At 44.8% G+C, this 24,596-nt stretch overlaps 2 protein-coding genes across 2 annotated transcripts in view; both read left to right on the top strand.

The window, feature by feature from the left end:
- Nucleotides 1-10,869, top strand: part of LOC124485170 (collagen alpha-1(XVIII) chain-like) — a 33,985-nt gene extending 23,116 nt beyond the window's left edge. The window contains 27 exon segments of the mRNA XM_047046553.1: nt 1,099-1,230; nt 1,481-1,549; nt 2,132-2,158; nt 2,290-2,388; nt 2,479-2,514; nt 2,684-2,773; nt 3,003-3,035; nt 3,439-3,474; nt 3,590-3,649; nt 3,837-3,914; nt 4,233-4,268; nt 4,452-4,505; nt 4,890-4,961; nt 5,196-5,261; nt 5,357-5,387; nt 5,785-5,838; nt 5,957-5,991; nt 6,233-6,268; nt 6,271-6,366; nt 6,605-6,764; nt 6,881-6,945; nt 7,167-7,295; nt 7,413-7,445; nt 7,646-7,990; nt 8,388-8,585; nt 8,971-9,086; nt 9,393-10,869. Coding sequence (XP_046902509.1) covers nt 1,099-1,230; nt 1,481-1,549; nt 2,132-2,158; nt 2,290-2,388; nt 2,479-2,514; nt 2,684-2,773; nt 3,003-3,035; nt 3,439-3,474; nt 3,590-3,649; nt 3,837-3,914; nt 4,233-4,268; nt 4,452-4,505; nt 4,890-4,961; nt 5,196-5,261; nt 5,357-5,387; nt 5,785-5,838; nt 5,957-5,991; nt 6,233-6,268; nt 6,271-6,366; nt 6,605-6,764; nt 6,881-6,945; nt 7,167-7,295; nt 7,413-7,445; nt 7,646-7,990; nt 8,388-8,585; nt 8,971-9,086; nt 9,393-9,606 — 2,400 coding nt within the window. The 3' untranslated portion in view covers nt 9,607-10,869.
- Nucleotides 10,870-17,258: 6,389 nt separating this feature from the next.
- LOC124485444 (poly(rC)-binding protein 3-like) overlaps nt 17,259-24,596 on the top strand; it is a 36,097-nt gene continuing 28,759 nt past the window's right edge. Inside the window, exon 1 of the mRNA XM_047047062.1 lies at nt 17,259-17,412. The gene's annotated coding sequence lies outside the window, so the exon portion shown is untranslated. The remainder of the gene's footprint in view (nt 17,413-24,596) is intronic.

Here is a 24,596-nt window from a genome sequence, read left to right as displayed (position 1 = left end):
TCGGCCGAATATTGGGCTTTTTGACAGGGTTCGGATTTGGCTTAACCTTAGAATTTCTTTTCACCGAATCCGAACCCTACGCTTGTACTACGCGCGCTATGCTGGTCGACATAATGACGCCGCCGATGATTACGGGAAGGTTTTTACCTAGGTGGACCGTTCAATGCAGTAGGCTGAGAGAAAGTGAAAATGGAACACGTGAGCAGAAAAAGTGTTGTTTGGCAGTACTTTCAGTCAAAAAAAGGCGATTCAAGTCGAGATACATGTTCAATTTGCAATGCCGATTTGTCTCGTGGTGGCAAGGACCCTAAACAATACACAACATATCCGCTGTTAAAACATTTGCGAGTGAAACATCCGAAAGAAATCTAAAAGGCTAATATTTTGGATATTGATTGGATCTTGAGATAGGGTAAACATAGGCATATGGTATTTGCCAAAATAAATAAATAAATACACTACTGTGGACTTTGTTTACTTCATTATTGTGTATACTGTGTTAATGGACTGAGGATGGGAGTAGGATTCGGTATTCGGTTTTGGATTTGGCCGAATCTTAACCAGTTGATTCGGTATTCGGCCGAACCCCAAATATATGGATTCGGTGCATCCCTAATGATTATGTTTCCTTTCTCTAGCCAAGCTCCTATCTTTCATATCTCTCCACCCTGCTCTCCCACTATTCATCCTTCCCTTCTCCTAAACCTGCTCTCCTGGAGGTACTGTGTCCTCCCAAGCTTTCCTGAGTGGGCCTACTGAGCCACAGTGTGTTACACTGTACTTGGGAATGGATCTTTCTTAATAGAAACCCAACTAATTGAGGCAGATGTATGATGTTTCTGTATGAATTACTCGCTGGACTCGTATGGTTGGCATGGCTTTTACCATCTGAGGGTGCTGTAGAACTCATGCACGTGCTTACTGTTAGGACTGGTTTGCGGATAACGATGGCCTAACATTCTGTATACACTGCAGTCGACCTTTTGTTACCTCTACCATGAAGAGCAATACAGAAGCATGGAATGACTAAATAGTATAAACTTAGTAAAGGAACTTGACATGCTGTGTGTAATGTCCTGGTGTTACACCGCTCTGTAGGGATCATCAGGGAGCCCTGGTCCATCTGGCCGAGCAGGAGAGAGCGGGTTGGCTGGTCTCCCTGGACCAATGGGACCCATCGGCCAACCTGGTCCGCCAGGCCCCCCTGGGAGAGGCTACCGTGTGGGCTTTGTGAGTGTTGAGATGTTGTCTGGTTGGGTGTTGAGATGGAAAAGCCATTCATGTGGTGTGATATTGCTGTACATTCACTCAAACAAAACCTGAGAGGGCTTGACAAAAGTCTTCAGCTTAGTAAGCAAAAATGAGCAAATCGTTGATCTGTTCTCTTAAAAACATTTATGGTGCAAAGTGAACATGCCTCTATGATGTGACTTACAACACGTGTGTGTGCGCGTGTGCGTGTGTGTGTGTGTGTGTGTAGGATGATATGGAGGCTTCTGGTGGGTTTGGTATTGGTGTTCCTGGAGCGAGAGGGCCAGACGGAAGACAGGTGGGGGACCAGCTGTTAATGTAGATCTGCTGTTAATGTAGATATGCTGTTAGTGTAGATCTGCTGTTAATGTAGATATGCTGTTAGTGTAGATCTGCTGTTAATGTAGATATGCTGTTAGTGTAGATCTGCTGTTAATGTAGATCTGCTGTTAATTTAGATCTGCTGTTAGTGTAGATCTGCTGTTAATGTAGATCTGCTGTTAATTTAGATCTGCTGTTAGTTTAGATCTGCTGTTAATGTAGATTTGCTGTTAATGTAGATATGCTGTTAGTGTAGATATGCTGTTAATGTAGATATGCTGTTAGTGTAGATCTGCTGTTAATGTAGATATGCTGTTAGTGTAGATCTGCTGTTAATGTAGATCTGCTGTTAATTTAGATCTGCTGTTAGTGTAGATCTGCTGTTAATGTAGATCTGCTGTTAATTTAGATCTGCTGTTAGTTTAGATCTGCTGTTAATGTAGATTTGCTGTTAATGTAGATATGCTGTTAGTGTAGATCTGCTGTTAATGTAGATCAGTTGTAAATGTATTTAATTAGAAAAACAGGGGTTGTTCTTAAAGACTGTTTTTATCTTCAGGGTCCTTCTGGTGTACCTGGACTGCCAGTAAGTGTTGCATTATTATTATCCCAATATCCTACAATTATTTCTCTCTAATGTAAATTCTCAAGCAAAAGTGTATCAGTTTAAATGTCTTTTTACATATGGTACACATGTTGGTGTTAATCTTCCACTAGGGCAAGTCTGGTTTGCCTGGGTTTCCTGGTCAGAAGGGAAGTGAGGGCTCTGTAGGACGAGACGGGCGGCCTGGTCTGGACGGCTTCCCTGGACCTCAGGTACCCAGCACCAACAACATACTGACTTTCACTGTTACAACGCAAGTCTTTCCCTGACTAAGTCTGCTTCCTATTTCATTTTCATTCAAGGGATCAAAAGGTGACCATGGCGACAAAGGCGAACGAGTGAGTACACAAACAATTTCCAGTGGTATTAAAATGTTCCTTGTTAAATATGTTTCAATGGATGCTACAGTTTGAAAATTCCCAGAAACATACCAGGAGGTGTTTCTGCCATTTGTCCTGTCTTTGCACCCCTTGTATGTTGGGTAACCCTGGGTATGTTGTGCTTTAGGGAGAAGCTGGTCAGGATGGGACTGGACATCCAGGGCCACCCGGCCTGCCCGGTCCTCCAGGACAGATCATCTACCAGACCTCAGGCAGTGTGAGTCTCAACACAGCAACAACATTGTGATCCGTGGTCACCTTTTAAGATCTGTGGCCCTCAATAAAGGATTTGGAAAGCCACTGTGTGTTGAAGCCCTGGCCCTTGAAATGATGAAACACTCACACTACAGGCAGACAGAAGCAAGCACTACAAATAATTCTAACACAATTCTATCTAGCTGTTCTGTTAATTAATTGAGTGCAAAACCTGACTGTTTTTTCTACAGTATGATGGTGTCGCTGGGAGTGTTGGACCTCAGGTAAGTGTTTCTAGTTTTCTGAAATCTGAATACAGGATATCCTGTACAGCTGTACATCCTCCTCAGTCTGTTTATATTGCTGGCTCACATGTCTCCTTAATTGATCAATTGCAGTAATTATTCCAAACGAACATTATTTGAAAGGACTCCAACAATTTAATGGCTTTAATTGCAATGGAGATTAGTCTGTGTGACCTTGACAAAATAATATGAAACCATGGCTGATGATGAAAACATAGGTGATCGAACTGCAAACCATGAATCAAGATGACCGCCAAACATCTGCTTCCAAGTATTAGTGTGTCACTGTGGAGAAAACTATCCACTGCTTAGCCTTTCATTAAATTGTCCATGTGTAATTGTCTTATTACATGATTAACAACATAATGTATTTTATATTCAGGGTGGACCTGGTTTACCTGGCCAAGCTGGATTCCCTGTAAGTCATTTAGGTCATTAGGTCATTTCCTTACATGTTGTTTTTAGCGTTGTTATTCAAACCTTTCACATCATCATCATTTCATATTCAAAGCGTTTGGATGTCATTTCTCCAGGGCCCTATAGGGCCGAAAGGGGACCAGGGGGACGCAGGACTGCCGGGATACGGAATTAAGGTCTGGAATCTGGCCTTGTCATTTCATACATGTCTGCCTGTCATTAGGCTTCAATCAGCTGTCATTAAGGAGACAATGTGACTGAGAACTTCAACTTAACAGATTAATTATAGTGTGTAGTTATTGTTTGTCATGGAGTGTTTCTTTGTTGAATTGACATAGTTTTGTTTGTCCGTCCTCCTGCCAGGGGGAGAAGGGTGAGCCCGGCTTGATCATCGGACCTGATGGAAACCCACACTACCTGGGAGGAACGCTGGGTGACAAGGTGAGTCCACACCACAGTCTGGATGGATTGGCCTACCTGAGTGCCTGTGTGTGGTGTTAATCAACTATCTTTCTCTCGCTCTCTCTCGCTCTCTCTCCCTCTATTTCTCTCTCCTCTCCCCTCTCTCTCTCTCTCTCTCTCTCTCTCTCTCACTCTCTCTCTCTCTCTCTCTCTCTCCTCTCTCTCTCTCTCTCTCTCTCTCTCTCTCTCTCTCTCTCTCTCTCTCTCTCTCTCTCTCTCTCTCTCTCTGCCCTCTCTCTCTCACTCTCTCTCTCTCTCTCTCTCTCTCTCTCTCTCTCTCTCTCTCTCTCTCTGCAGGGCGAGAGAGGCCCCCCTGGACCAGTTGGACCCACTGTAAGTAGGCATACATCAAAATATTTACACAGATACAAGAAAAGTGTAGTTGACAGTTATTGTATAGTATGACATTTAGAGACAATGTCATGTTACCCATATTAACTAATTCAAGCGGTAAACTCATCATTGACTTTCTGGTATTCATCTTTTTGTTTGTTGTTTTTTCTAATTCTTTAACAGGGTCCATATGGCCCTGCTGGTCCAAAAGGTGAAATAGGAATGCCTGGGAGACCTGTGAGTACTACCAGAACATTTTGTGGTCCCATCTGGCAGTTGCGGAATGCTCTCAACAGCAACACAATAATTGCTTGAAGTTTCCTTGTCATTGGCCGATTCCACAGCCGGTCCTTTCCCTGACGATGGTGGTGTAATTACATGTATTCATGTGGTCACCACAGCACCTGCTGTAATTGGTGTGGAATAGATGTTGTCTAGTTACAGGTGTGAAAAAAGTCAAGTGTTTTAGAAACATGGTACCTATCATTACCCTGTGGTGTAAACAAACACTTAGGAGAGCAGAACTTGATGTGAGGGCATTGGGAGACAAATTGTTTTTTCTGAAGTGTATAATTTCTTTTTATAGTTTCTTTGAAAATAATAATTTTCTCTCCACCACAGGGTCGCCCGGGTGTAAATGGATACAAAGGTGAAAAAGGAGAGCCATCTTCAGGTTCTGGCTTTGGCTACCCAGTAAGTCAGCTTTAATACATTCACACAGAATAAGGCTGTCTTTTTGAACAGTGTTCGACCAAAGTCAACACTAGCATTAGCCAACAGAATATTTAATACTCATACAGTGGTGAAACAACAATCACGACATGATTTAAATCACTTCCTGTATGGTACCTTTCATGGATTGGATTAATACAGTATATTTAATACTAAAGCCTGTGTTGTTTAGTGAAGCTTTTCCCTCGTGTACAGGGTGTCCCTGGACCTCCAGGCCCGCCTGGTCCTCCTGGACCTCCTGTCTCCCTCGACCGCTTCAACGTACGCTACACATCTTAAACACTGTCACAGTAATATGTTGGTTGTTCTTTTACCTCAGGAAAAAAGCCCCTGACAATGTCCTTTTCCCCTTTTAGAGATACGACGACGTCTCCAGAAACTATCCAGGTACAGCCCGACAGATAGCTGTTTTTACATCAAAGACAATTCCCTTGGACAGAACTTCCTGAAGCGGAAGATTACATTCTGACTTGATGTGAATACCTAGCAGTCAACAGAAGATTTCAACGTCCTAAAGTACCTCTTGAGAGATAAACAGTTCTGTTGATCTAGCTATCATGGAGGAAAGATAGCTTAATGCTCAATCTATTGTCAAGAGATTAGGCGTCTATACCACATGGATTTGGGGAATTTGCAGATAAAACACTAAATATTCCTGACACCGCTATCAAAAAGGATGGGGTACATTTAAAAGTGAGAGGGATTGTACAGCTACATCCAAGAGAGTGTTTGAATTTCAACAGTGTATGTAGAGTTTTCTTATGTTTATGGTTATTTTCTGTAGCAACCAAGGGGGAGAAGGGTGACCGTGGCAATCCCGGTGTTCCAGGGTCACCAGGTTCAGTACATCTCTACACCTCACACTTGTCCCACTTTCACTTATGTCCATCTATGCAATACAAAGAAGTTCTTTTTTTCAGTAATGTGTTATCAATGTTGCTTTTGTTCATTTGTAGGTACCGGCTCCAACTACGACATTTACAGTTTTAAGGTAAGTAACATCTCATCTTGGATCTAGTAAGATGCACACTTGATTTTATGTAATATCACCAACACATTGCCTTTACAGTAAATCATGTTTGATTAATTACATAAGATCTAATTCATCCAAATCCAGGCCTAGCTTGAAGTCCAGTCTGCTGTAGCTGCAATTCAGACCCTTAAATAGTCCAGTATATAGACATCCCATCTTGACAGGGGGTTGGGAATAACAGGGTTGTGTTTTGTTGCAGAACGAGCTGAAGGGAGAGCGAGGGGACGGGGGGGGTGAAGGGGGAGAAAGGGGGAGCCTGGGGGTGGTTATTACGACCCTCGCTACAGCGGTGGGCAAGGACAGCCAGGACCTCCCGGAAGCCCAGGCCTGCCTGTGAGTCCGAGAGCTCAGAGGACTGTTTCGTCATCACTGTTATGTTCATAACTATGAGAAATATTCAATCACTGGTACTGATGTCTGCTGAACATCCTTGTATGGTTTTGTCTGGGCATATGGGTTCTGGTGACATAAACAAGCCATGTTGCATTAGCATGCAGTTACCTAGTGCATTCTTTTTCAAATGACATCAATGGCAAAACCGCATTAAGATTTCCCTCCTGTTCTCCCCAAGGGTCCAAAAGGAGACTCCATCAGAGGCCCCCCTGGCCCCCAGGGCCCCCCAGGGTCTCCAGGGATTGGGTATGACGGGCGGCCTGGAAACCCTGGCTCCCCGGGCCCCCCTGGGCCTCCGGGCTCCCCCTCCCTCCCAGGAGCCTACAGGCCCAACCACCGTGAGTCAGGAGTCCAGTCTGGACACTGCATAACAGTCTGATGTCTGATGCCATCTTTGAAAGAGATGCAACTACATCATCACTGCCATCCTTAGACATACCTTTTCTTTCTGCAGCCATCAGTATTCCTGGCCCTCCAGGGCCCCCCGGGACCCCTGGCCATCCCGGTCACTCCTCGGGGGTAAGCTCTCTACATTAACACAAATTTGACAAGTCAAGATTTTGACTTAATTCATTCGGTCAACTGATGCATTGATCCTGAGCTGCCAGCTGACGCTAGAGAGATGAGACTGGAGGACTCTCCCACTGGAGGGAAGGGTTACCCCTTGCACTGGACTTTCAGCATCATTGGCTGTTGGTCGGGTTACATTTGTTTATAAAGAATGTATTTTCTTTCCCTAGGTGACAGTCTTGAGGTCGTACGACCTTATGATGGCTACTGCCAGGAGACAGGCTGAAGGCACCCTCATCTACATTGTGGACAAGACCGACCTCTATATCAGAGTCCGTGAAGGATTCAGACAAGTCCTGGTACGGATAGCAGATATGTTTGTGTCAAGGCCAAGGCAACAATAAATTGTGTGTTGTAAAAAGTAACATTTTAAAAATAAATAAATTTGATTTATTGGATTTGATTTTTTTTTTCAGCTTGGTGACTACAGTCCTTTTTACAGAGATCTGGTAAGTTCAGAATGAATTTGTATTAACACATTTCACAAGCTGGGAGAGAGATAAGGAAACGTTTCGGCATTCGAAAAAATTAATAACGCTGAACGAAGTGGGGTTAAACCTGCCAGATAATTGTCAGACTCCAGTACACTCACCAGAGATGCGATAGTGTTAAATGTGTTAAACCATCTAATGTCTGTCTGGATCTGTAGGACAACGAGGTAGCAGCGGTCCAGCCCCCTCCGGTGGTCCTGTACCCCCAGTCCCAGGACCAGTCGCCCAACAACGGGGCCGAGCACTACTCCCAGGGCGGGGACGCGACACGCCCCATCGAGCCTCCCCCTCGCCAGCCCGTGGAGGTCCCCCGACCCGCCCAGCCAGAGCCCAGATACCCCCCTCAGTACGACCCCAGGTTCCCAGACCCCAGGTACCCCCCTCAGACTGATGGGCGCTACAACCCAGTTCAACCAGAGAGCCGGTACCCAGTGACACCCCAGCGCCGACCTAGTCCCCCCGTCCCCCAGCCGGCTGGACACCTGCATACTTCAGGGCCCGGAGTGAGTATTGGGAAACTTGAGTCAGTCATCTGTCATCGTCATTCAAAAAGATGAACTAGCCAAGCTATTATCTCTAAAAAGATAGCTTTATTTAGAGATAATTTGCATAAACACATTTACCAAGCTGGGAGAGAGATAAAGATAGCTTTAGATCACTCTATTGAGAGAATTGAGTAAAGTAGCTCTCTCACTTAGTGCATCTGCTTCAATGTGTAGGGTTTTTTATATTGGCCAAACAACCAAAACTATGCAACAGCAAGTCACACATTAGGTGCGACAACCATCATGCAAAAGCATCTCCAGTCTTTAGCAAATGAAAGGTGGGGACAGGATATCTTCCAGCCTCTAACTGCAACATATCCCTCGTGTAACACACCTTTCTCCCTCTGCCCCCCAGCTGCACCTGATTGCCCTGAACGCGCCCCAGGTGGGTAACATGCGGGGCATCCGTGGGGCCGACTTTCTGTGCTTCCAGCAGGCGCGTGCGGTGGGCCTGAAGGGAACTTTCCGGGCCTTCCTGTCGTCCAAACTGCAAGACCTCTACAGCATCGTCCGCAAGTCGGACAGAGACAACCTCCCCATTGTCAACCTGAAGGTACTATAGAGCTGCTCTGCAGAGCCATTTGAAAGAGTTGCTATTTTCAATGAAGCACATACAAGAATCTGGAATTCTTCTAAGACATCACATGCATATTAATTGGTATTTTGTGTGGAAGCTAATTCCCAAATGGTTTGGGAATATGGTTCCTGAAGTTAGACTTTACATTCCAAAATCAATGTCTCGTTCGAATTCGGTCCACTGACTCAAGATCTTTATTGACAAAAATATTAAGAACATTTAAAGCAGTGAGCGGTGGTTCTTGCAATTCAAAATACTCAAAATGAATGCTTTAAAAGAGGGATAAGGGAAAGAGATGGAAAGGGAAAGTTCATACATGATTAGTTGTGTTTAACCTCTCCTGCTGCTCTGTGTCTTCCAGGACCAAGTGCTGTTCAACAGCTGGGAGTCTCTCTTCAGCCAGACCGCAAGCAGGATGAAGGACAGCGTGCCCATCTACTCATTTGATGGCAGAGACATCCTCAGGGACAGCGCATGGTGAGTGGCCATCTCCTCAACATCCTGGACAAAGGAAATATTCACACCATTCTGGTTGTAAAAACCATACAGTGAAATTACAAGAGTACAGTCAGTCGGGCCTAGCCTATTGTATAGTTAAATTTACAATGGAACAATGTGTCAAATTGAAAGCATGTTTCAGAGGCTCAACATTTCATTTGCGGCAACAAATATAAAACAATAGACACATCAAGGAAATACGCATAACCAGGACACTGACTGAGGCATCAGAAAAATTAAGAAAAAATAACCTAAATGAAAGTTGATTTCACCTCTGGTTCCCAGGCCAGAGAAGCTGATCTGGCACGGCTCCAGCCCCCAGGGCCACCGCCAGCCCGACAACTACTGTGAGACGTGGCGGGCGGGTGAGCGTGCCGTGTCAGGCCTGGCCTCCTCCCTGCACACCCAGCAGCTTCTCCAGCAGACCCCCAGTGGCTGCTCCAGCGCCTACATCGTCCTCTGCATCGAGAACAGCTACATCACCCACTCCAAAAAATAAGCGAGGCAGAAGAGGGGTGGAGGGCTTTAGAATATGCAATACAACTGGTCCAAATTGCCTTTTTTTTTTTGGTCCATGAAAAGCTGCCCTGAAACGTATCGTACGACGAACTGTGTTAATGGCTCTCGCCCGGTAGAGAAGCTTCCAATGTCTACTCCACCTTTCCATATGATGCCAAGAGGCGGGTCGAACAGATGAGCATTTCTTCTTATTTTGGAGCATTGGCACATATTTTTCCATGGGGTTGAACAAGTGGAGAACAGTAAGTGTTTTTAAATTGTATCCATAAAAAAAAAAAAAAATTGTATATGTGATGTTTATTGTGATGTTTTTTGTTGTTTGGTTTTATTAATGTTTTTACTTTTACGAACAGTCTTTGAATTTGGTATATTCAACCAGTTGTAGCTCTAATTTTGGCGTATCATTTCACTTTTATTTCCATTTAAGGATTGTGGGTTACTAAGGGGTACTACAACTTTTAAATATTATTTTACAAATAAAGAAAATAGATATTTATTTTTAAATGAATTTGTGAGGGCATAGGATTTGATTTGAGTAAAGAAATGACAAAATACCCTGATCCATATTGTAGTTGGCACTTTTTCCACAGAAGATTTTTTCTAAACATTTACGCATTCTAGCAAGCTAGAATGTTAAAACGTTCTCTTGAAATTTGTATTTGGTCAAAAAGAACTTGTGGAATATTAAATACTGCTATTCTAAGTATTGTGTCACAGATGTATAAATGTGATACATGATTTTGTTTACCCAGTATATAATATATATATATATATAAAGAAAAAACGTTTCATATCACAATTTTCTGAGCACTGAAATCTCATCTCCTATTTGGACATTACTTACAATATAACTAAACCCACAGTATTCATCCAAAACCATATAAGACAAGTTTCTTAAGTCTCCATCTAAATTGAGGCTCAGACCAAATTGATTGAAAAGGTCAATTTCTCTGTTAATAAGAAACATTTCCTGTTGATAAATCTGTTCAATTTGATGCTGATTCTTTTTGACGGACTTTCTGGCTATTCTTTTTGAGTGACTGCTGACTGATGTTTGTGGAAACCAGATGTAATTTATGACACTTTGCAGTAGACTCATAAGTAGACATTAACTTGGCACTAGTGCTGCTGTTGTTGTGACTGGACATGTATAAACCTGTGGATATCCATTCTCTTTGTAACCAATATGTGCTGAACCATTTTTCCCAGGCACTGAATAAATGATTTGTTTTTCATCCATGAAGTAATTACACATAATTGGGATTACATTACAGAGACAGTTGTCCCTTTCAGTTAACTTGGTATATGTTCCTGACATCTTTAAAATGTCTTCAGTAGTACACAGTGGTAGCATGGACAAACTTATTTAAAGGCATGGTAGCAGTAAGAAAGGCTGGTGGAGGAGGGGGGTCACTGTGCACTGTCATAGAGAGCGGCTAATCACACACGGAATCCCGATGACAGCCCAGGCTTTGAGGTAGAGGGAGAGGAGAGAGTGTGTGTGGTGGGGGGGAGTGTGTAGTGAGACACAACCTGTATGGTTAGAGCGCGCACAGTCCGATCTTGCCTGACTGAACTTGTGCTAAGCTTCTTAAGTCCAATGTATAGTGTGGTCGACTGTGTTCACCTCCTGGATGCAGACTAGTGCTATACTCTCTAAACTGCAGATCCACACCCTGTGGATGAGATTGCCATCTCTCCTCTCCACCATTCCCTCCAAAAGGCCTGTCCACCTTGAGGTTTATGGGCCGCTCAATGGGATCCAGCTGGGTGGCCTTGCCAGCTCCTCCAACACAAATCACTGAAGGGTGCTCAACGTGTCTGTCAGATATTCCTTGAACATAAGCCCCTTTAAGTAGGTCTCCTGTTTTTACCATTCACCTATACCCCAGCACCAATACAAATTTATAACACTGGCACAAATCTTAGGATCGCTATTGTGAAACAATAATGGTTGACACTATTGAAAAGCTAGGCTATTTCTAGTGATGTCTTAAAAAATATATATATATCATGGGTGGGGGAAAAAGTATTCACAAATGCATTGCGATTCACATCGATTCACTTTTTTTTTTTAATGTAAGCATATATTGAATCGAAATGTGATTAAAAAATTGTGAATAGATTTTTTATCAAATCGTGACCCCAAGAATGTAATCGAATTGTCAGGTACCAAAATATTCCCACACTATTAGAGGGTAAGCTGTACATTTCTGTTATATATGATATTTAACTCAGAAAACTTAATTCAGAAATAATTAAGTCTATTCAAGAAAAGTCTACTTATCGTCACTGTATTTCGTGAACGAGTTCTTAAAAAATCCTTCAGCAAATGTTCACTTTTTTTGTATGTATGATTAGAAGGCAGAGTATTCTGTTTTATAACTTGGCATTAGCAGAAAGAAAACGTACGTTGTCCTTTGGCATTTAGTACCCGTGGTGTGGTTGGTTGACAAAAAGAGCCTAAACCACAACAACATGGGTTTAAATCCAGCAAAGAGCGTAGTGCCAAACACCTCCGTGGGCCCAGATCCCTGTAACCGCACCGCACTCCCTAGCTGTCCAGATCCTCTCTCCCAACTGTCTTTCCAGGTACCCAACTGTCCCACCAGGAAAGACAGTTGGGAGAGGGGATCTAGACAGTCGGGGAGTGCACTGTGGCTGCAGGAGTCTAAAAAGAAATTTACCTCAGTAAAAAAAATCTGTTTTATTTAAAAGTCGAAGAGCAAAAATTTAGCCGTAAGAAGATTCTTCAGCAAGATTTAAACACAAGACAACAGGTGATTTATTAACGCGTTATTAACGCGTTAACTTTGACAGCCCTAAAATATATATGTATGGTATGTAAAAGTGGGAGAATACTATCCTACAGTCTCGACTGTTTAAACATGATTGTATTAAGACGACGTTTTCCAACCAAATCATCAAAAAGGTTAAAAGCTAATGTTCCACTTAGGGTTTGTCCTACCTAGTCCTGCCCTCACACATTACCCACATGGCCGTGTAAACAAAACCACATCCCTATTTCTAATGTCCCTGTTAACAGCCAGACTTGGGAGATGCAGGAAGAAATTGCTGGCAATCCATGCCTTTCTACACCTGTCCCCTTCACTGACTACTAAAACCCTCTCTTTCTGTTTGTTATTCACTACTAACCAGGTGTATGGGTCATGAACTGTGTAAGTGTAATCTCTCATCTCATGACCTTATTGTGACAGGAAATCTATGGAACACAAACGAAAGGACGCTATGAACTGTTCCATTTCCTGTCACAGACATTGGCAACACACACATCAGCTTCACAACACCCTGGAACCCTCGTCGACAGGTATGTCAGGCTGTCAACAGGAGGTGACAACAGTGGGAGCAGACAGCAGAGATGGACGGTGGCTCAGAAGGACAGTGAATTGGGTCACACTACTCACTACGACACTACTCTTTGAATATCCTCTTAAAAGTGCTCAGAAAAGCTCCTTCTACTGAAAGTTGGCTGGTGCTTTAGCTTCGAAGGAGATAAATCTTTAATAAAAAGATTACAAGTCGTCCCAATTTGAAAATCTAAAAATCTATCCTAGCAACACTATTCTGTTGGGCTTTGTTTAAAAATGCACTTGAGTATGATGGCTTACTGTAGCGAACATTGTCACTCCACGCAGCAAAGTGTGTGAGTATGCTTCTCATAAACGGCAACAACATGCAAATCCAGAGATACCGTCCAACCTGAGCGCAATCCCAGCTTCCTCAAGTGTGTCATCCCATGGAACAGCAGGCTGCTGCTACGTGGATCAGATTCATTGACTGTAGGGACTCAGTGTCATTGCTCTGTCTGCGGGTGAAAGAAAAAGAACAAGCATTACACGCTGCTCGCAATCCCTCAAGGTCCTCAGCTGCGTAAATCTTTCACCCCCCCAAAAAACATAATTTGCCAAGTGATGGACTACACACACAGTCTGTGTGACTCAGACAGAGGGAGAGAGTGCTGGGGGGAGGGGGGGGTATGTTGGTGCGGGGGGTCTAACATCCTGCAGCTGGCTTGCTGTGAAACTGCTATCACAAGGGCTGCCATGGGAGGGCTATATTTAGGGGCTGGTAAGTAATAACTAAGCACATCCAAATGATCTACAGACGGTAATGATAGCAGAGTGAGACGGCTAGATGTTGGGCTTAATGACATTTGGGGTGGAAGCTGGAGGCCCGGGCTGCCAGAGATCTGTGTTCTGTACGCTGGTGACTCACAACACCACCTAACAATATCTGAACAATACATGCAGAGGTTTAATGGGACCTTGTGTTTTACAGCATCATGTTTGCCTTCTGGGTCTATTATCATCCACAAGACTATAAAACTAAACCAAGAAGATCAAGAGAAATGTACGGGTGAAGATATTCGAAAACTGAATTAGTTTTTTTATAGTTTTTTATTGCTGACTAGCCTATATGTGTGCACTTAATAAAGCTACTCGCTATAACCAGGTGTTTGCTAGGCAAGTCTGTCTCCAATGACTACTGCTAACCAAAAAGGTAAAGCTCCCTATCATGCAGTAGACAGGCGTTGTACAGTAAGCTTCTAAACCCCACTTTTCCGAATTATTGAGTGTAATAACACGTATGAATTTACCACTCCTTGCATCCTGCTGTGATTTCTCTGGCAGTTAAGTTTTGCATTTTTACTTTAAATATTTGATGAGGAGGATGGAGTGGATGTTCCTGGTATCACTCTGACATTCCTGACCCTCTGTCTGTACAAAGACAGATACCCCAAACACAACAGATCAATCTGAGATGATGACAGATGCACTGTAGAGATATGCATGTAGACATAATTGCTAAGACTGTGATTTATAGAGTGTACAGTCGTGAAACTTCTTCTCAAATTGTCACTATAGAATTTGGTCACATGCTATATGTATTATGAGAATTGCTTTCCCCGCCCAAATAGCAAGTCCATAATAATTCTCTATGAGCCTGCAGCAGCTCCCCTACAGGAGTAGTGTAACTGCATCATTTACCCAGGTCAGGATCGGCGGTGTGCAGGTACCTTGCTTGGCTCACAGCTCACTACCCTCTCCCATCTCCGCAGCGGGCTACATATCTGATGTGACATCTCCTTCCATCTTCCATGAATTTTTTATGCTTCACCCCCCCCCCCCCAACCACCACACACACACACACACACACACACACAAATAAGGGGATTGTTACCCCACACCAGGCCCAGTCTATAAAAGCATTCTACTGTACATCACTAGAGTTTCTATTGAGTCAGTAACCCAATCTCTCTGGTGATCTCCAGGTATTCATGGACATAGACATGGTGGCTTGTCTGCTTTCTACATGTTGGACAGCTAAAGAGCATCTCTCCCACACACTCTCACACACCACATCAGCCTGGCTATGACCAGTCCTCACATGCTGGTGTCTTGGTCCTCAGTGACAGATTCCATGCACACAGTGATGCTTGAAGACAGGAGCATGTGTGATGGAGGGGTGGGCGACAGCATGCTATCTCCCTCACCTTCGCTGGGCAATAACATCTGTTTGTTTGGTACTGTGAGACCAAACTACAAACATTTCCAGATCACACATAATATTTCAAACATCGCAATCTAGTTCATATTCAACTAGAACCAACTGCAGTACTGCAGAACAGCAGTAACAGTGCGTTTCCTCATCCCATGGATGAATCCGTAGATATCGGATTCCACAGGAAGATGAATTTCAGGGCATAACTTGTCCAGTGGCCAGCTGGATGCCACACGTGCTCTGCACGTCCACGTTATGATGCTCTCAGGTCTTGACAGCACTATCGATTTCTCAGCCCCCCCGTGAACACTTCTCAGAAGTCTGAGATTTTAGTCATTTTAGGAGACAGTCCTAACATCTTGCTTGCAAGTCGTGCAAAAGCAAATTGGATCTTTTGTGGGAAAGGCATATTGTATTAGTAAAATGTTTGATTTTCATTATTAATAAAAGTTTGGTTTGACTGAAAAGACCAACTAGTGAATCATTTTCACCCCTATTCTAACACCTCGTTGTGACAGCGTAGTTCCAAACCACCACCGCTACATGTCAGTAGTGTTACAACATGCTATGCATAATTCAGACATGTTCTGATGCACTCAGGTATTGACTGCATCATTGATTTCTCGACCCTCAGACAGTATTCTCCGAAGCGGGAGTATTTACCAGAAAGTCTTCAGAGAAACGTGTGGGAAGAACACAAGGGGAAACCGAACCACGGGTTGAGCAACTTTTCTGACGAGTTCACAGCGGTCCAGAGACAATTCCATCCTGCTCATAGCAAATCACCTTTCAACCCCCTCAGCGGGCCGCTGCGCTTTGTGGAAACCAAGCTGGATGTGTCCTTAGCATGCAGCAATGTGGTGTTAGACGTCTGTTTCTGATCTTTCCGTCCAGCAGATGGATGAGGGGGGGTGATGTTCATTCAGAGATCATCCTTGACAGTTCGTCATCGATCATTTATCAAGCTGAGAACTGGCCGGAGTCATCGATCTGAGGAAGCACAATAAGACTGACAATGCGAGGCTCAATGTCAGACTCTGTTCCATGCTTCCTCCGGCAAACACTGGATCTCTTTTGAGAACCAGAAGAACGTTGTGTCCTGTATTAAAAGAGGCACATGGATCTCTGGACAGGTGTGTGTAGGACAGCATCCATGTTCTGTATACATATGTATACGGATGTTCTGGAAACTGCAAAGGCAGCTTGAGTTCAAGACGGATTTGAGAGACTGCAGATAGATTGCGGCTAGTCTGGGTTGTTATATGTTCTGGAAACTGCAAAGGCAGCTTGAGTCCAAGACGGACTCGAGAGACCGCAAAGACTGTGGCTTGTATTTGGTTTTGTTACATCAAAAATACATGTGTTACATTAAATTGTTAGATTTATTTTCATTACTTGTATCACTTGTATTATTGTTTTGCATTTGTATTATTGTGCTGCAATTCTTGTATGAAATGTGCCATATAAATAAAGTCTTATTATTATTATTATGACATGAATACATAGTGTGTGACAGTGATGCACACACTATGCACTTGTGTGTAACAACAAGGTTGTGTGTATGCATATTGTATGTGCTTGTGTGCGTGTGTATGGCATATGCATACTGCATGCCCTGATCTGCCCCAAACCCCTCAGCCTCCCTCTGCCGGTGCCCAGCCCATGCCAGGGCTGCAGTGGAGCATGGAGTGTTATTGTGGTGGGTTAAGTGCCTCAGAATCTAATTACTGTAATGTCTGTTACGGCCCTAAATCACACTTATTGGCTAAGTGCACTGGTTTGTCTGTCCTTCAAAGGCAAGGCTTCACGCTGCTCCCAGAGTAATTATTCTGATTGGATATGAGCAATTGCACTTATTGGTTGGAGCATGGCACCGGCTGCCTGGCCTCTCATTGGCTGTCGGAGGAGCCCCTCTGCTTGCATTCCATTGGATGCTGAGGGAGAGAGGGAGTGGAGCCTCGTCCAATCGTCCTCCTGTGCTGGAGCGTGTGAATAAGGACTCTCTCTTCCATCACTGGAGTGACTCTGGTATTGGTGTCTGCCTCAGAGCGTGTGTGTGTGTCAGCGTGTGTGTGTGCAGGAGAAGAGATAAAGAGAGAGAGAGAGGCGAGCAGCGGAACTTCTCCCCCTCCAGCCTCCCCGTCTCCCCGCTCCTCGCCACTCCGTCCTCCCCTCCCGGACTGCCTCCGAGCCCCCGGACCCCCAGGACTCTCCTACCCATCAGCCCCTTTGACTCTCCTGACATCTCCATCCGTCTGAGCAGGTAGGAGCACGCTGGGCACACGGAGAAATGGCAGAGCCTGCGTTACGGTATGAGAGCCACGCGACTCTCTCTGATCTCCCTTTCATTGCCATCTTTGAATATCTTGCGCGCCCTTTCTCTCCCTCTCTCTCCTTTCGAAGACACTATACCTCTCTCACTCTCTCTTCCTCTTCTCTCTCTCTCTCTCTCTCTCTCTCTCTCTCTCTCTCTCTCTCTCTCTCTCTCTAACTCTGTATCTCTCTCTCTCTCTCTCTCTCTCTCTCTCTCTCTCTCTCTCTCTCTATGCTGTCTTTCCATCCCTCTCTTTTCTCACACCATGTTTGCCTGCTCTCTACTTCCTGCCTCTCTTGTTCCTGCCTCTCTTGTTCCTGCCTCTGTTGTTTCCCCTCCAGCAGTTCCTCTCAGAACGGCATTTTTGGGAAAGTGGCAACGAGAGAAGATTAAAAGTAGGAGGTCACTTTTCACGCTGTTCCTTTGATATGTTGCAGAAAGCTCACCTCTTTCTCTGCTCATGTCTCTGCTCATCTCTCTATCTGTGTCTTTGTTGAGCCCCCAGGGCTCCAGAGCAGGAACTAACGCAGGGAGAAGTCAATTAACTCTTTCTCATCAGACCGCCCAGGGCAGGAACCATCTCATATAACCATAGTTTGGTTTACTGAAAACGCATCACTAATTGATTTACATTGTTTACCCCCTTGTTCGCATCCACTATTTATAGAAGGCTGAGTGCTGGCATAGTACTGCTAGCTGAGCTGCTGACCCAACGAGGTACAGACCACCACTAGAACCACAAATGCATGACATTGCACAAACGCATAATGACTTCACAACGCTACCGGCTCGGCTGATTGAATCAAGCGATCCAGCGAGCCAAGCCCACATTAACAGGGTCTATAAAACATGTTTTGGAGAGAGCAGAGGAACAGAAAGTGCTTAGGTCTCCACATGGGCCCAGGGAGGAGGTTCTGTGACCCAGCCCAGACCTGCTGTCTACAGAGCCAGATATCCACAGAGCTTTCACTGTGCTCCTGGATGTCTAGGAGTTGTCTTACCATCAGGACTGGGCCACTGGCAAGGCTGTATGCAACGTAAATCATTTAAACATCAATGTAATGTTTCTTTACATAATCTTTAACACCTGCACCACAAAAACAAAGTAGCAGTTGCTGGTTTGATACTGTTAAATATGTACATCTGCAACTACAAAATATGCTTTTGCTACAGTATGTGCGCTGTACAATACTTACTGTACAATAAGGTGGCATGGTAAAAGTGAATCACCATAAAGTCTTCAAGAAAAACTTTAACAAGCCACACGTTTTCACCTTGGCTCCTGTGCTTCTGAGGAGGGCTTTCCCCAGTGTACAGGGTGACCTTTCTGTTGGGATAATCAGTTTTTAATTTGCTTTGTGAAGAGGCATCTGCGATACAGCCTTCTGAGAGGACAAGACTGTCCAGAGATCCACTCCCAAGGGAGAGCAGCTTTCAGCTGCAGTATTTGTGTTTCATGAAGAGACAGAAAGACAATGAGCCTGGAGACGTTCCTTTAGACTGAAAAACGAGTTTGCCGTTAGAAGTGAAAGCCTTTGATACAATCAGACATTTTGTGCTGTTAATCAAAGTTGAAATGCCTATTAAATACATATGATAAATATATAGTATTTATAAGTATAAATACAAAAGAATATGTACCTAGTTGTTGAGAGTGATACCTTGCACAGCAGCAGGTAGAGGGTTGGTGTATGTTGAAAGTTCTGGTTCCTGGGACAGTCAGACAGAGCCTGTCAGGAAGTGAAACCCAGTTACAGTTGTTGATTAACCAGGGAGAGTGAAGAGGTGATGATTTGGTGTTTGGAAATATGTTCAATTGAACACGTGTCTATTGTTGCACAGATAAGTCTAGAAACCTGAGCATGATGACATCAAACGCTGAATATCTAGTGAAAGTGATCCATATTTAAAACTAGGATTATATATATTCTCATCTGTCAATAAAAAGCAAGAAGGCCTTTGTAAGGTTCAGGCAGGCAGCTGTGCTGTGAGGTACACAGAACCTGATCTGTGACTAGAACTGTTTCCCTTGCAGTGGGCCATACTTGAGTCGAAACAACACATTGATGAAACGATCAAACAGTGCACGTGTCCCGGGAGTTCAGAAGGGCTTCCTCAGTCTTCGGAGCTCAGAGCACTCCCAGGTCGAGTCCCTTTCTAATGGGGCTTTCTATGAAGTGTCCCTTGCCACTATAAATTGCCATTGTTCTTTAAAGGTCATACTGTACTTGGGAGCCTCATAGAGCCTCATTTAACAGCAACTAAGAGGCCTCTTCAACCGTACAACTACAGATTCATAATACGTAGACTATTTTACGCAGGCTATCACCTCATGATACTGTCTCACACGGCCTTTTGCTGAATCTCTTGGATAGCTGAATCCCTCAGTCCGTACCTGAATAAGACCAAGCATTATTTGTCTTCAGATGAGGCATGTAGGTCTGCAATTATCATTCAGCTCAGTCTGTTATATGCTGCTATGCTTAATATACCTACACCTATTTGAAAGCCTTTGTAAGAGTGTAGAATTACATATTTATGAGCACACGAAAGTGGGGGTGCATCTCTCCCTTTCATTGCTGTCTTTCGAATATCTTGCGCGCTCTTTCTCTCCCTCTCCCTCTCTACCTCTCTCTCTCTCTCTCTCTCTCTCTCTCTCTCCCTCTCTCTCCTCTCCTCCCTCTCTCTCTACCTCTCTCTCTCCCTCTCTCTCTCTCTCTCTCTCTCTCTCCCTCTCCCTCTCTCTCTACCTCTCCCTCTCTCTCCCTCTCTCTCTCTCTCTCTCTCTCTCTTTCTCCCTCTCTCTCTCTCCTCTCTCCTCCCTCTCTCTCTCTCTCTCTCTCTCTCTCCTCTCTCTCTCTCTCTCTCTCTCTCTCTCTCTCTCTCTCTCTCTCTTTCACCTTGCATGCCAGAGGGTAGAGTTTCAAAGGCAGCAATATTGTGCAGAGTGAGGAACACATTTGGTTGTTTGAGAAAAATCTTACTGGATACAAAACCTATAAAACCTAAAAATACTGAAACCTAACACCGAGTTCCATTGATATTTAAAACACCAACTGTCTCAACCAGCTTTTCTTTTCTGCAGTCTCATATCCTCCTAGAGTCCGTTCCTCCGTATGGAAGCCCATGGTCGGAGAGCAGCTGCTCCCTTTGTGCCTCGGCCTGTCCTCCTCCTCCTCCTCCTCCTCCTCCCTCCTCCCTCCTCCTCCTCCTCCTCCTCCTCCTCCTGTTCCGGACCTCACACTGTCCTGGCTCTGGGATGGTGAGGGAGCCGGTGGCCCAGCGAGAAACAAGCCCTGACACTCTGTGTCCTGCTCAGCAAGCAGCGACAACACACACACAGCGCTGTGCAGCTAACTGCAGCTTTGGGATACGTCACAATCACGGGAGGGACGAAGGATTTGGAGAAACCATTTCCATTAGGCTGGTTTTAGATGGACTTACAAAGCACTATTCTTTTGTGAATTTCTTGAAAAGTATCTGTCCTGTTAAAGGCTGAATTTCAAAATATTGATTTGACCATGCAATATTTTTGGTAACTTGGGTTGTAAAGCATGCTGTGATACACAATTTAAAAGGAATAGCTACGCAATTTTTTGTACATCCAGAAGACTAAATTGTCATTAGTACCCCAAAAACATTTACGTAGTAACTGGTAATTAAAGGCTTCAACAAGAGTACTGTTGTTGGGAACAGTTTGTGCAAGACTAGCATGTCATATAGTAATACCATAGTACTACTGCTTCTGCATTTGGAGACGGTTTGCTGCATACTGAAAATGTCAGTTGGAACCTTTTTAAAGTAAATCAGATGATGCACTCTGGCTACTGCTGTACGCTGGCAGGAAGCTGTGACTGATCCTGGCTCAGGTTCAATACCTCCCTCTTTCCCTCTTCCACATCAGCTGCGACTGGTGAGGAAGGTCTCCCTGTCTGTGCTGGGGTCGTAACTGGAAAAACCGCCTGGCTAGTGTCATAACTCATGGGCGAATGCAAAAATATATATGAAAAAAGCCTTCGCCGTGAGGCACTGAAATTGAATGCTGCACCTTTTCCCAAGTTGAGGCTATCGGGAGGGAGAATTATGGCTTATGAAATCTGGAGCCCTTTGTCTCTGTGAAAACCCACTCTGCAATGTAATTTAAGCCGGCGATGGGCCATGAGATCAATCAGAGGGGGGATAAGGAGGAAACGGAAGGGAGGATGGAGGAGGGAGGGAGGTCGATGGCAGGGTGGTGTTGTGAGGATGGCTACCCGCTGCTGTGCTGATTGTGGGTTGGGTGGTGCAGTCGTGGACATTAACAGGCCCTGCTGCCTTCATGTTACAGCAGCCCACACACAGGGCTGTGTAGAAGTGCTTCAGAGGTAAATGATGTGAAAATATGATTGTTGGTCCCTGTCAAGCCCCGACTCTTGTGATGGGACCATGTGCTGTGACATGGCTATTCATTCTCAACTGGTATGCTTAGCTATGCTAGATATGTTGTGTGTGTTTGACATCTACACTTCAACATGTTGATAACAGAGCAGTGTTTTCACCCAACTCAGAAGTAACCAAGGTCTCAAACGCCACAGCAATATGTTCGTTTGTCAGTAGCCTATGTCAAATTGTCTTACATGGTCAATTATCTTATCCTGTCACACTTTGGGCTTACTTTTCAACTCAGACCACCAAATGCCAAAGACCTACAGCAGTGTAACACCTTGTCCTCAGCAAGGAAAAAAACAGACTTGTCTGCAGCTTACAGTGGAAAAACGTGCATCTGGTGATGTCAGGAGAAAGTGTAACGGATACTCTTAAAGCCCCGTCTCTTAGCTGGCTGCTTCCTGCTCAGCGTTTCTACTTGATTAAAAGCACCCAGGAGTTGTTAAGAGACGGTGGGCGCGAGCGCGAGGCCCTGACAGCTTAACACACTGATTATTCAAGCTTCTTAGGCTAAGCCATGGCACTCCAGTGAAGAGCGTCTGCTCTCGCTCTCCCTCTCACACAATCTCTCTTCTTCGTTTTCTTCTTCCATTCTGTCTTCAAATGAGTGGGCTGAGACAGGCGAGAAGGCAGACCTGGTGTGTCCCGGCTTGTGTGGGATCAGTGACAGTGATTCATGCGGCGTCAGGGCTTTATTTAGACATGATCTGCAGAGTGGCGTAGTCTGCCCGCTGGCTGGCTCGCTAGCTAGCTAGCTCTGCGCAGCGCTCCGAGGTGACTGTTCCACCCGGCCTGACTGTGTCAGTGGGTCACATGACGGCCCCCACAGGGCATGACACAGAGGCAGTGTGACACCCCACTGGTTACCCAGGAGGCCACCCTGTCGCTTGTGAGGAGAGTCACTGTGGTTAACTAACACTGCAGAGTACAGGGTTAGAGACTGAACATAACAGAAGCACAACATAATCTAAAATGTGCTCCCAGTTGTTGTACAGACATTTTCTGAAAATACCTGTAGGGATGTTTGGAAAAGGTAAGGCTTTCGTTCCTCTGCTAGCTGGCTTCCGGCAAAAGTCGGCTGACGTTTTAGTGGTACTTGGCTTGATCTCGTTGGCCAAATGTTGGAACCATGACAACACAGACATGTGTTCACACCTTAAAAAAAAACTTGAACAATGAAACTTGGCAATGCCACTGGAGAGATCCAGCAAACCAGCAAAACATCTGAGAGCGTCCTCTACTCATGGCTTAACACTTGATTTGAAAATCATTAGCAACACATGGCTGATTTGCTTTACATAAAGAAAATTCAACAATAGAATGATTTGGATCCTGCTGGTCTATTGCAAGTGATCCTGTCCTCCTGGCCTCCCTCCGGCCTGCAGGCCCATCTCCAGGACCACCACAGCGCCACACCTGACGCCAGATTGGCCCCGGTGGGTGGGAAGGGAGGGTTGGAGGGGGGAGAGAAAGGTCCTGCAAAATGTCCTACCAAGCCGTTGGCTCTCAGTAGTCAGTCCCACACACAGATACGCTAAAGGCCGCAAAGAAAATCTATTTCAGTGTAGCCTCAACGTCTGTTACATGGTCAGGTCCTGTATGGGCCTGGTTTGGTCTGCTGTACGGTCCAGGGATATGAAAAGAGCAACCTTTAGGAAATGTAGTGTGTTATTCAGCACCCAGCTGTGCTGCACCGGAACAGACCTGAATCACATACGCTAAAGTAAATTCCTTCTTATCATTTGGTAGGCAGAATACAGTTCTATGGTCCTGTCAGGGTCAACCCTCATTTTAACACGGTTTGAACTTCAAACGCCAGGCCTGCTGCTCATCTCATGCCTCCTTTCTGAGGAAGAACAGAAGATGTGCTCTCTCTTCCTTGACACACTTTCCTGAGCCCTTCGGGGGGTTTTGCCGGCTCCCAAGGCATCTGCAAAGCCAGCACAGTCAGCAGGAACACTGTGTGTGCAGAAGCAGATGTAGAGACAGAGAGCTTCAGGAGAGGGAGAAACGCCCGCCTCTCAGCTGTCTGCGGCTCGGGGTCAGACCTACACGTAGGTCGATGGGTAGAGAAAGGGAGGAACAGAGATACTTAAAAGACCTTCAAATCCCATTATTCACGTTACCCCCTACTCTGCACCCGATTCATTAATCACAAAAAGTTTTGCACCCTCTGGGGGATATTTAATCTAAGCTGGCAACCCAACTGTATTTTTGTGTCTGTGTGGGGTTTTCTCTCAGTGGAGAGTAAGACAAAATAACATTGCCTTAAGTGCTAAGGGAAGTTACGATTATAATGTCAACAACACAATATTAAAACTGGAGTGAACACATAGCTGAGTATTATTATCTGTGCTTCCGTACCACTTTAGAAGATTATATTTCTCCTCACCAACAACTACTTGTTAGTAGTAACCTTTTATTTATCCCTCCCTCCCTCCCTCCCTCCTTCCCTCCCTCCCTCCCTCTCTCTCTCTCTCTCTCTCTCTCTCTGTCTCTCTCTCTCTCTGTCTCTCTCTCTCTCTCTCTCTCTCTCTCTCTCTCTCTCTCTCTCTCTCTCTCTCTCTCTCTCTCTCTCTCTCTCTTCCACATTAAGCATGAGGAGATCCTTCCCTCACTGCTCTATTATTCATCTATTGGAGTGTGGAAACTGTGTCACAGCCAGCTAATACCTAGCAGCCCTGAGGTCTGAAGAGGCCTTCTCTCCT

Source organism: Hypomesus transpacificus, chromosome 23 (assembly GCF_021917145.1).
Source record: "Hypomesus transpacificus isolate Combined female chromosome 23, fHypTra1, whole genome shotgun sequence".
NCBI classification, from domain to species: Eukaryota; Metazoa; Chordata; class Actinopteri; order Osmeriformes; family Osmeridae; genus Hypomesus; species Hypomesus transpacificus.
Note: the sequence above shows the minus strand (reverse complement) of the source record. Positions and strands in the feature narration are given on the sequence as shown.